At 49.9% G+C, this 12,695-nt stretch overlaps 1 protein-coding gene across 1 annotated transcript in view; it reads left to right on the top strand.

Moving 5' to 3' along the window:
- The window catches only part of IGDCC4 (immunoglobulin superfamily DCC subclass member 4), an 87,229-nt gene that overhangs the window by 54,127 nt on the left and 20,407 nt on the right, over nt 1-12,695 (top strand). Inside the window, 7 exon segments of the mRNA XM_066196476.1 lie at nt 3,360-3,494; nt 5,973-6,128; nt 6,658-7,068; nt 7,772-7,936; nt 8,942-9,079; nt 10,513-10,686; nt 11,276-11,509. Coding sequence (XP_066052573.1) covers nt 3,360-3,494; nt 5,973-6,128; nt 6,658-7,068; nt 7,772-7,936; nt 8,942-9,079; nt 10,513-10,686; nt 11,276-11,509 — 1,413 coding nt within the window.

Here is a 12,695-nt window from a genome sequence, read left to right as displayed (position 1 = left end):
GCTGAGTACTGTTCTTGGGAACTCCTCGATGAAACGCAGTTTGTAGGGGTGAACTTGCGATCCGTTGTGTCCAACCAGCCTAGAGAGGTGGCAAGAGAAAAATGTGCTCCAAGGGGGCTCAGTTTGAAGAGAAACTTGACTTGTGGGCTTGCTCTGAGAGACCCACAATGTAATACAAAGCTGGAGAGAAATGTGTTTGCGTGTGCAAGAAGTGTAAGGGGCATTCATCCATGCACACACCCAGGAATGCACTGGGAAAGCAAGCAGAACTTTATGTTTGTAAAATAATTTTCAGTAATAATCAGATATGGGGCCTGGAGTAATATGTTTTCCCAATAGTTTTTCAAGGCTGAAACTAAGGTAAAACCCTTCTCCTAGTGACTGACAGCACTACAAGGTAGCTGTCAGGGACCAAGTGATACAGGACAAGTGCCTTCAGGTGGAGATTCTATAACCTGTAAAGTGCCTTTGCCAGTCAGTACCTGGGGCCATGCACCTGATGGAACAGATGAGTGTTTAAGTCAGGTTTGAGCAGCTTTCTCTCTTTCTCTGCTCTAAGCTTGGTAGAGAAAGCTGCTTGGAAATCTGGCAGGGAATATATTGCCATCTGGCTGGTGTTATATTTTCACTCTAGATTTATTTTTTCCCCCAGCAGTACAGAAAAAGACAGCTTCTTGCACACAGACGTGTCTCAGCCATGTCCTGCCCAGCAGGTATGTGGCGGCCGGTGGTGTTGGGTAAAGAATCTCACTCCCAAGGGTAGGCTGGAAGTCCTACCATGGATATTCCTGCTCCCAGGACATGTGGTGTCAGCTGCTGCCCTGCTCATTTTCATCAGAAGCTGCCGTGGCCCTCCAGGCAGTGATTGGTGTCTAGGGTGGGCAGATTGGGTTCACTGAGCCCTGTGCAGGGTGAGCTGGGCCTGAGCCTGGGCTCTGTGGAGATGTGTGACCACATCCAGCCCTGCTCAGCACGGAGCAGCTCCTCACCTGGCTCCTTTGCAGCACTTTCCCCAGCTCATCACAGCTCATTCCAGCAATGGCTGCTGTAAAACCCTTTGCCTTTGTTTCTGATGCTTTTTCACGTGTTTCCTTCCAAATCCTGGTTGGAAAGCTCCTTCTCCTTGTTCTTTCTCCAACGTTGCCTCATCCCTCTGTGCTGTACAGAGTAGAGACCTCACATTAACAATGTGCAGATCAGCCTCACCCGTCAAGCTGGGCCTCACTGGAATCCCTGTGCTCAGTTCTTGTGCAAGACTAATGATTACTTGTGGATTTTAGTGCTTTGCTGAGCTAGAGCTGGAGTTAAAAGAAAGCTGCTGTTGCAGAGAGCCTTGAGTTTCTCTGATCCTTGAGCTTACGTGCCTGGGGTGGAAGCTCTCATGCCCGTTTTTGGATTAAGCCCATTTTCTCTCTCAGTAATTCAGAGTGTGCAGGATTTTGTTCTGATTGTCAGTGAGTTCTCAGAATCCATATCTGCTGAGTTTTCTTGCTGTCCCTGTGCTGTTCCCCAAGTCGTCCCGCTGCAGCCAGGTGTGCTGGCTGTGAGGCTGAAAGGTGTCTGTGGATGTGGATGGCGGGAGCAGCAGCGGACGTGACGCAGCAAAGCCCTGGCCAGCCCAGAAGGTTTGCCTGTCCACACCAACCCCTCTGTGTAGGGAACTCATTCCACGGAAGGACAGCAGGCCTGGCTCTTCCCTGTCCCAGGGCAGCTCCTCTTGCTGGTGTTTGCCCAGGGCTGGGATTGCACTGTCAGTCTGGTCCGGCCACTGCCCCAGGTCAGGCTCTGTGGGTCTCTGCTTCCATCTGCTGGACAAGCACTGGCTCCTGCTCGCTCCCGGTTTCCCTTGGTGCCTCAGGGATTCTGCTCCTTCTGACTGTGCTCACGTCATACTAGGGATGGAAATCCTATTCATGCACGTATGGACTGCGAGGACATTTCAGCGTGGAACCAATGCTTTGGCAAGACTGCCCTGCTTAGATTGACTGGCGGCGAGCCTGGGGCTGGGCTGAGCAGAGCACATCCAGGGCAGCCCTGTGTGGCCTCCTGCCATGCAGGCAGCTCTGCCTGTGAGGCTGAAGCTCCTCTGGCTTATATCCCCAAGGAATTCAGATATGAGTGAGTTGTTTGGATGCTGCATTAATGGTCGGTGAGGGTCTCCAGAAGTGACCAGAGCAGGTGCTAGAGAACAGCATGTAAAGAAACTGGGCAGGGAGGACATGGTTTCTTTGGACATCTCCCTCAGTGTCTGACAATCAGGGTCCCACTCAGGAACATTTTGGGCTGGGGACTGTAATGAGACCATATTTAACAGTCCTGGTAAATGTATCCTTTATGAGCTTGTCTGAATCTCTTGGGTTTTGAACTCTGCAGCATCTTGATACACTGAGTTCAGAAAGGTCCTGCTTTTATTTGTTGGAGACCTACTGCCAATAACTTTCATTGCAGGCCTGAGTGTTACTGGTACTACGTGACTCCTCTGCAGTTATTTCTTCCTTCATGAAGACAGCAACAAAAGTGTCCCCCAGAGTTAGAGATATTTGAGAGAGCTGGAGGAACTGGTGAGGGTCATGAACAGTCTGGTCTGCTCAAGAGTGCTCCGGTTGTTTTCATCTGACAACAGAAATTTGGCCGCTGCAAAGGCATTTCCTTAACCTTCCCTTAACCTCTGCTCAGCAGTGGGCAGACACAGGCAGAAGGTTCATTTCAAGCAGAATATCCCCATCCCATTCTCAAGGCATTGTGCAATGCAGCCTGGAGACCTTCCTGTAAACCTTGCTTGATTTAAGTGTTGGCTCTTGGTCTGTGCACATACAAGCTGCACAGCACTGTCTCCTCCAGATGTGGGATGACTGATCAGTCTTTGTACTGTCAGGTGAAGGCCAGGACGCAGCCATGACCTTTCTGTGTTGCAGTTTACAGTCCAGCATCTGGCTGTTAGAATTTCTTTAGCCAAGTGACTGGATTCCTTCTGAGCTGCTCCAATGCCTTGGCCGAGGGTCAGGGTTTGCGTTGCTCTGTTTGAGGACAGTGGTGTCTTGTTTCATCTGATGAACAAACATCCGTGTAGCAACTGTTCATTAAGGTGTTGCGTTGAAATTCTACTTGATTTCCATGTGAAAATCCTGTTATTAGGACCCGCATGATTAGAGTAAATTTTGCTGGGCGCGTTGTTTGTTTCCTTAGTAAAAATTCTGTAGTCACATAAAAGCAAAACCTGTTTTTCTCCCCCAACTGCGCCCGAGCCATTTCCACACATGAGACTGCTCAGGGAAGCACAGCTAGGGAGCCAGGGCTCTACAGGCTCTTTTTTTTTCGCATCTTGGAAGGACAGACTTTTTCTAAATTTTTGACATTAGGTTCCCAGGCAGCAGGAGGAGATGTCACCATCGTTGCTGCTCCAGAGAACACCACGGTGGTGGCCGGGGAGAGCGTGGTGATGGAGTGTATGGCAGCTGCTGATCCCACCCCCTTTGTCTCCTGGATACGACAAGGTGAGTACGAGGGACAGGACTAAATTTCTCTTGCCCATAGGCAGCTGTGGATACTACATTCTAAAAGTCTATTAAGAGCAGAAAAATCTGGGGCAGGAAGGATGCTTGTAACAATACCTAATGACACAGGTGGTGTCACCTGTGGAATTCACTTGCTTAAGTGGAATTTCTAATTAAATCTTGAAGGTTACAAAGCACACAGTTCAATTTATAGTTGTTTGACCTGTGCCCGGATGCCTTTTGATCTAAATTAGTTTTTCTCGTATGAACTGGAGTGGTAAAGGTCATGGGGGTCAGGTGCCACTCCTTCCTAGACTCCCAAGGTTACTGGAGATTCTGTGCAATCTGCCATTGCACTGGAGAAGTAGCTTGTATTATCTTGCAGGATTATAAAACTTGATAAGATCTGTTAATCCTTGGAATGACTGGGACTGTTACTGGGAGGTTTTTGTTGAATGGAAGGATTGAGGAGCTGCTTAGGTCTTGTCAGAGGTGTATGAATGAGCTGGGCTGGCAGATATTACCCAGGGCTGATAGCCGATGCCACGAGTTGGAAGCCAGTGTCACTTCACTGAGAGTCACATCCATCAGATGTGTTTCAGAGGCTCTGACTGAAGACATTCACTGCTCAGAGGTTGATTCTCTCCCAGAAAAGGCTCTCAGTCATTTTCATAAATCCGGGTCACAATTTAAGACTCCTCTCCCCTGTAACCATTTATTGTGGTTGGTTTTCAGCCCAAATTTGTCCACAGGCGGTGATTTTAGCATATAAAAATATTTCTTCTTCTCCACAAAAAAAGGAGCAAAAAACCTCAGAGGATACCACTTTGGAAATCAACTGAGCAAGGCTTAAATGTTATGGCAGAAATGTTTCTGGTTTATCCCATGCACTTTACAATTAAAATGCTCAGCATTCCCCTGCTAGATCACTTACTGCTTTACTGAGAGCTGCTGATGCCCATGGTAAAGTAAGTAATATTAGAGTTAATTATCATTATGGAAGATTTTTGTAAAGAAGGAAGACAAGAGTGGAAGGGAAAGGACTGGTGAACCAATTCTTTCCAAGCTTTATTTTCAAGCGTTTAGTTGGTCCCAGCCTCCTTCCTTGTGTGGACTCTTCAGTTTAGAAGGATGGAGTAATAGTCCAAGTCATTCTTGGTTACACAAGTTTATTTCCAAGCCTTCATTAAGGAGCAGGCTGGTTTAATGGTCCATCAGTCACGTAGGGAACACCGAGGATGTTCCTCCAGGTTGCCAGTTTGGCTCTTGCCAGCCTTGATGGTGTCAGCTAATTGCTACCATCTGGAGTCAGTTTTCCAACCAGCCGCTCCAGTGCCAGCAGGGTGTGCAGATTGTCTGCTCCGAGCCTGCAGCCACTGAACTGTGAGGCCGTGTGAAGACCCCCAAAATGCAGGGAGAGGCCAGAGGATCTGCTGTCAGCCACATTCCCTGCTGGTGGTGCTAAGTCAGTGCAACTGTTCAGTGGAGGTGGGGAGCTTGTTCTGTGGGAGCTCCAGGCTCACCTGAAGCTGGAGAGGTAAAGGCAGGCAGTGCTGAGGAGGTGCTTCTACAGGTGGGGAGGGACAAGGTCTGGTGGTGCACAGGGACTGCGCAAATTGGCTGGTTCTCCCAGTCTGCGGACTTGTGCCAGACCTCCCATCTAAGCCTTTCCTCAGCTTGTCCCCAGCTCTTGGCTTTGTCTCCCACACTCACTGAGAGGTTCCAATGCCATATCCCTGAGTTTCTCACCTCAGAGCCATGCTGAGAATGTGCAGTGCCCAGCACCAGCCTCAGCCCTGTCTCTGATGCTGAGGAGCCCAGGGCTACTTGAAGTTGTAGAAGGACATCTTGGCTTCTGGCCAGTGATACAGAGCTGCCCTTTCCTCCTTCCCTACTCAGCAGTGCTGAGCACCCAGCCTGGAGAATGGGGAGAGGGCAGCTCATGGCCCTTGTCTCTGAAATAGACACCAGAGCCCCAGGGAGCACCAGGTGTCTTTCTGACACCTCACAGCCAGGCTGTGAACAAGGAGTGTATCAGGAAGCTCAGCAAATTTGGGTTCACCTCCAGGAGGGGGAAGAGGAACCCCTGAGTTGTTAGTGATCCAGCAGTCTTGCTGACATTGCATGAAGGAGTGAGGGGAGGAGGTGTCTGTGCTTGTGAAGGGAGTCAGCCCAGCTTTCCCTTGAATGTGCTGTTCCTAGGGCTCTCATTGCAGGCACACCCTAGGCATCAAAGACTGTTTTGATCCAAACCAGAACTTCTTGGATTATTACAGGCTAAACTAAACATTGAGCCAATGTTGGTTTGAGCTGGCTGTCAAACACTGAGGAGTGTCCCAGCAGGAATCCTCCTCTGGGCTGGGGTTTGGGATTTAGGGGTCTCTCCATTCCTCAGTTGCAATCCTGCCATTGATTACAAGCCCTCATAAAGGGCAGCCTGGGGCTCCCTCCCACACTTGTGCACGTTTCATCCTGCAGATGGAAAGTCCATTTCCACAGATGTGATTGTGCTGGGCCGGACAAATCTCCTCATTCCTTCCAGCCAGCCCCATCACTCGGGGGTGTACGTCTGCCGAGCCAACAAACCCCAGACCCGGCAGTTCGTTACCGCCGCGGCTGAGCTCCGCATCCTCGGTGAGTACTGGGCAGGAAAGTTCTCGGGTACAAAGGCTGGCTGGCTTGCTGTGGATTGTATGAATCAACATCCAGGAGATCCCCAAGGTTTGTGGCCTTTGTGGCCCATGCTGGGTAAAATGGGAGCCAGGTTAGAGCTAGGAGGCCCAAGCTGGGGTAGCTCTCAGTGGGAGTGTCACCTCTTTAATTTGGGGTTTAGTTCCTGGTATTTACTGAACCGTTTTATGCCTTATTCTTGTTCTCCAGGGTTCCCCCTTGGAAATCTCGATCAGCAATTAACTTTCAGTATCCTGGGAGCCAGCCGGGAGAACAGCCTAGGATCAGGGAATGCAGCACATGATTGATACAGAATTTATTTTTTCCTTTTGGACAGAGTCTAAATTAAGCCTCTAGAGTCTGCCTGGCAAATCCCATCTTGTAAGCAAAGCTGCTACTGAATAAAACATAGCACCGAGTGGGGAGGAGAAGGGATTTGCTTTGCTATCTTCTCCTCCTCCTTCCTGCATTAAATTGTCCTCTCTCCTCCCAGCTACTCCCAGCATCTCCCAGGCTCCTGAAACCATCTCCCGCACCCGAGCCAGCACGGCCAGGTTTGTGTGCAAGGCAGAGGGAGAGCCAGCCCCCACCATCCACTGGCTGAAGAACGGGGAGCCCATCCTCTCCAACGGGCGCGTGAAGGTGCAGAGCAGCGGCAGCCTCGTCATCAACCAGATCGGCCTGGAGGATGCTGGCTACTACCAGTGTGTGGCCGAGAACAGCCTGGGCACGGCCTGTGCCACCGCCAAGCTCTCGGTGATCGTGCGGGAGGGTTTGCCCAGCGCTCCCAAGAAGGTCTCGGCCGTGTCCCTCTCCAGCAGCACCGTCCTCGTGTCCTGGGAGCGGCCGGAGCACAACAGCGAGCAGATCATCGGCTTCTCCTTGCACTACCAGCGGGCTGTGGGTAGGTGTCACCTCCCTGAGCAGCACAGCTGTGTCAAAAGTACGAGGCACACACACTGAGCTTCTTCCCCAGCTAGTGGCAAGTGTGAGGCAATTGCCTTTTCATTGCAGGGAAAAGAATTTTCTCCTGGAGTCGGTGTCAGCTGGTGACAGTGCCTGTGGATTAGCCAATATATTCTGACGTCTTGATTGGCAGTAGTCTGTCCACATACCTGAGTTGTCTGGATTCTCTGGGACCAAGCACTGCTGATTTTATACATATTGATTTTGTATGCAAAGAGTGTGATATTAACAGTGATATTAACCAGCTGCGTTGTGTGCAGGGGGCATCACTGAATTATCCACACCCTGCATCTGAAGTGAGGCACTAGCTCTCTTGGGGTCTGTCTTCCCAAAAAGCCAGCAAGCCAGTGCTCCTGCTGAACTGTTGCCAGAGCTCCTCTGAATATTAAACTGGTAACTGCAGCTGCCTCAGCATGGATTAAGGAGTTTGAGTCAAAATGGAGACGTTAATGTTGAGACATTGGAGTTTCTGCCCAAAAAACTCATATAAGAGATTTGGCTGTGCAGGTGCTGGGGAAATTTGAGAAGATACAGTGATTTTTAAAGTGGATTTAGTCTGTGGGCCTTGTGAATTAAGTGATTTTTTTCAGGAATGTCTTGGCAGTTCACTGACCTGCTGATCAGTGTTTCCTTGGCTCTAGGAACAGATAATGTGGAATACCAGTTTGCTGTCAATAACGACACAACTGAGCTGCAAGTCAAGGATCTGGAACCGAACACCAACTATGTCTTCTACGTGGTTGCATATTCCCAGCTCGGAGCCAGCCGGACGTCCTCTTCCATCATTGTCCAGACCCTGGAGGATGGTGCGTTGAATTAGATGGGTAACTGGTGCCTAGGAAATGTTCTTGGCCTGGTTCTTGGTGAGCACTGAATGTGCTGCGGAGAGTAGCAGCAGCTCCTCGAAACCCAAACCTGCACCCTGGTTTCATCATCAGCTTGGGTGATGAAGGTTATGAAAATAACCTGGCTGATGGTGGGGCCCGTGAGAATCCTCTGGGAATTGCAGTCAGCTCCTAAGGGCTTTCACCCAAGCCAAGTGATATTGCTCTAAGCTTCACTCTGGACCAGACTGGATTTCAACTCAGAAGAAACATCTATTGCAATTTGTTGTAGGGGTGGGAGCAGCCTTGAGGTCGGACCCCTTAAGAGCCAGTAGTTCGTGTTGATCTTACCATTTATCACATAGCATTCTGTGAGCAGCAGAGGCAGAGTGCCAGAAGCACAGCTGCCCTGCGGGAGGCCATGCACAGCTTTCAACAGGCTGCAGGACAGAGGCAAGCAGAGATGGTTTTGGCAGACCTTGTGTGCGTTATGTGCTTTTAATACTCCTGACATGGTGACCTGCGTGGTCCCAAGTGTGCGTCTGATGCCTGAAAGGCTGAGTGGAAAGCATGAAAGCTGCCTGCAGTCCAGAGCTGTAGTTCTCAAGGGAATGAGGATTCCCAGGCTGCAGTTTGGATCTGTGAGCCATTTGCTTTTGTGTCTTCTTCGTGCTCCACAGTACAGCACAGCACAAGCAGAGAGCTGGTGTGTGCCACCCTGGCCAGTTTGCCCTGCACACGGGTCCCTGGGAGCAGTGTAGCTGGGGCCACAGGCTCTGGTCAGCCTGGAAGTGGAGCACTCCGGCCTCTCCTGTCCTCACATACCCCCGAAGGGCTGTGGGGTGTTGGTTCCCCCAGCACAGACACTATGTCATCAGTGCCTGTGGCAGAGCCCAGGTAGTGGCCTCCAATCAGCTAAGAGAGCTGGCAGAAATGCGTTGAGGTCTTGCTCTGGTCTTTGCTGACTTGTCTTGGTTATTTACCCAGTTCCCAGTGCAGCCCCTCAGCTGTCCCTGTCGAGCATGACTCCTGGTGACATCCGTGTGACGTGGCTGCCTCCTCCTCCCGAGCTGAGTAACGGCAAGATAACCAAGTACAAGATCGACTACTGCACCCTCAAGGAAGGTGAGGGAAACACCGTTTGGGGGTTGTGTTGTCTGCTCCAGTGGCGTTAACAGCCTGTGATGTGAAGGGGAGGTGGTGCAAAGCTGAGAACAGGGATCCCTTATACCCAAGGGAGGAGAACACTTTCACAGCCTAGCTCTGTCTGGTAGTCATGGCAGTGCTACCTCACACCACCTCGAGGTGCCTTTTCCTGTGATCATGGACGTGCTGTGTCCCCAGGAGAATGGTCTGACCCATGTTCATGCTGTCCCAGGAATGTCTGCATGAGCAGCTCTTCACTGCCATCTGCGCTGTGTTTTGGGGGAAGAGCTTTATGCTGCTTGGGGAAGAGGGGTAAATGCTTTTGATTTCCTTAAAATGGAGTCTAATCAAAGTGGTCCTTGTGGGGAAAAAACCCAAATTCCGTGGCCAGGTTTTTGTTGCTCTATTGCCGAGTTTTATCCGATTTTGTTTACATTGTCAGACGCACTAAGCAGGGTTCAGCAGGGATGTTAACATTTACCTCTGCTGGCTGTGGCTGTTCCAATTCCACGTGTGCTTGCTTTGCAAATCCTTCTGGGTATTTGCTCTTAAAACTGTCAAAGCTCTGCAGCTTCTCACTTCCCAGGGTCATGATTCTTCCTGAGAGAAGGATGGCGAGTGTGATGAGGTGCTGGACATGTTCCCATGTATTTCAACTGGATTAGTAGTCTGTGCTGTGACTCCTGGCTCTGGTTCTTTTGCCTTGAGCTTGCACATGGCTCAGTGGCATCGTAAAACCTTGGAAACACTTGAAATCCAGGGATCACACTCAGCAATACACTATTACGTAGCAGGGACAGTGCTTCTGGCTGAGTTAACGCCAAGGGAAGCTGAAATCAAGACCTCTGTGTACTCTAAACAGGCCACATGAATCTTCAGCAAAAGCAGTTAGCTGTTACAGTGAAAATCCCAGGCTATTCTCAGTTTAAATTTCCTGTTACCTCCCTTATGAACTTGGTTGGGCTCAAGAGGGAGCAGTAAAACCTCTGTCTGGCATGGATGAGGGTGTGAATTTTGTGGAAACCAGGGCTGCTGGACAGTTCTGGTTCACATTAAGGTGAGGGTTTAAATACAACAGAGAGAAGCCCTGGAACATGCCATCAGCTCCCATTAGCTGTGCTCATGTTCCACCATCACATCATCGAGCAAGGTTCCTGACAGCTCCCTCTGGGCAGGCTCTGTGGTGCTAAAGGCAACCTGCAGTTTGGAATGTGATGAAGGGAGTTGTCGGTCAGAATATCAGCTCTGCCCAGCCTTACAGTTTTTTTCTGGTGGCATAAGACTGCTCTGGGCAAAGCCAGGCCAGCCCAGGGCGTGCAGACCACAAGGGGGTAACGAGACTTGTGGCTGCTCAGCTGTACTTCCCTTTGGCTGGGAAATCCCTGTTTTCAGTGGTGTCCCCTTGGTTCCAGCAGATCAGGTCACCTCCATTGAAGTGGGTGGGAATGAGACCCAAATCACCCTGTACTCGCTTCATCCCAACAAAGTGTACAAAGTTCGGATCGCAGCCAGCACCAGTGTGGGATATGGGGCCCCTTCCGAGTGGACCCAGCATCGGACTCCTGACAGAGACAACCAGACACATGGTAGGAGCCTGGGGAATGCCTGGCATTTGGGATGTGGTGTGGGGAACTTAAGGCCTTTTCAGAGATACTTGCTTTCCTTTGGGAATTACAACCATTGCTTTTGGTCAGACCAAAGTGCTCACCTTTACCTTGCTACTCAGCAGCCTCTGCATATCTCACTGCTTGCCTGGGCAGTGGGGCTTTGCACCCTCCATTTGCAGCTGTGAAAGTTCTTGGAAAAAAAAAAAAGAAAAAAAACCGAAGAAAACAAACAGAACTCCTGATCCCAATGTTATGACATTTGGGAGTAAATTCTGCCAAACAGAGCCAAGTCCATGCCAGTCTCCAGCAGTGGTTAAAGGTGGCAATGTCTCAGAATACACTGAGAAACCCCCACAGTGGCTTTGTGACATCGTTTCCTGTATCACCCAGCTGGGAAAGGTGGTAGAGCCTGACTGTCCCACTCTCCTCTGTCAGGGAGTGGAGACATCTCACTCAGGACAACCTCCTCCTCACACTCTTCCCTCACTACTGAGGACCAGGAGAGTTCAGTAGACCAGGGCAATGGAGGCGTGTGGCTCAATCTTTTTCTCTTGTTTTCTCCTTCCAGTTCCGTTTGCCCCGACTGAATTAAAAGTCCGAGCGAAGATGGAGTCTCTCCTGATAACGTGGCAGCCCCCAGCAAACCATGCCCAGATATCTGGCTACAAGCTCTACTACAGAGAGGTGGGCCCAGAGGAGTCCAGTGATGAGAGCCCTTTGGATGGTGCTGAAGATGAAAGTTGGGACGTAGGACCCATAAAACTGAAGAAGAAAGTGAAACAGTACGAGCTGACTCGACTAGGTTAGCCGGCTGCATCTTCCTGGCACTTGGTGTGGAAAACCCAGGGCCTGTCTCGTGCACTTTGTAGCATCCCAGGATGCTCCTGAGAGCCTCAGTTGTTTCCATGACTGGAGAGACAAGGGCCAGGATCATCTGAGGTGTTTTAAGATCATCCAGAATCCTTTCTGAAGTGGGGCTCTTGAGGCTTGTATTGAGCAGAGTTTAAAGCACAGAAATTTCTAATGCCAATTTAGCAAAGATTTTTACCAAATTACCAATATACTTAGTATATGCTAATAAGCAGTTCTTAATTAATTAGTGTTTTTATTGTTGCACTATAAAGAGTGCCAAGATTGAAATCTCCAGTCAGGACAATGATCTCTCCTTCCCTGTCTGTTTCTAAGGAGCTCCATAATTGCATGTCATTTGAAATCTCTGTATTCAAATGCAGAGATGGGATAATTCACAGCATGCTAATTTTAGCCCAGTATTCTCCTCCACCTCCCACTAAAGGGAAAAGAGATGGAAGAGTGAGTGTCCATGACTGGAGGAGATCTGAGCAGCAGTGAGACCTGCCTGCCTGCCTGGCTCACTGTGCTTGGCATTTCCCACAAGGGGTTGTGTTCCTAACATCTGATTATGTTAATTAATTGATTTGCCCGTTGATACAGGATGGAGAGAGAAAAGAGTCATGGCAGATGCATCCTTGAAAGAGGCTTTCTGCTTCCTAAAGTTCTTCCATCCCCCACTTTATGCTTCACCCTGTTACTGCCCAGTGAGTGGTGGCTGTAGGGCACGTGTCATGCTGGTTCACCTTACACTTGTAGCTTTTGTATTATGCACAGTGTAAGGGTGAGGCTGCAGCACCTGGGAGGACTGTTTGTGCCATCTCTAAGTGGGGATTCCCAACTCTCATGGCCATCTTGCCACTGAGAGTGTTAACAGTGATGAGTTTCTCTGAAGAACTTAGGTCTGTAATTATTGCGCAGAGAAGACCACACGTGAACATCATCACGCACTGCTCCGACCACTGGCAAGTCAGTCGGTGCAGGGGCTGGGAGTGGGCTGAATTGGTTCCAAATGCTCTGGCACAATGATGCTGAGAAGGCTGCTTGTTCTTCTGTAATTACTTCCTTGAATTTGGGCATCCGTCAAGCCCTAATGGTTTCCGTATGATTTGGCGGCTGTGTATCGGCCGTGGCTGTGT

Source organism: Chamaea fasciata, unplaced genomic scaffold (assembly GCF_029207755.1).
Source record: "Chamaea fasciata isolate MVZ Bird 193981 ecotype frontalis unplaced genomic scaffold, bChaFas1.0.hap1 SCAF_14, whole genome shotgun sequence".
Classification (NCBI taxonomy): Eukaryota; Metazoa; Chordata; class Aves; order Passeriformes; family Sylviidae; genus Chamaea; species Chamaea fasciata.
The sequence above is the reverse complement of the archived record's forward strand: the minus strand, read 5'-3'. Positions and strand labels throughout refer to the sequence as shown.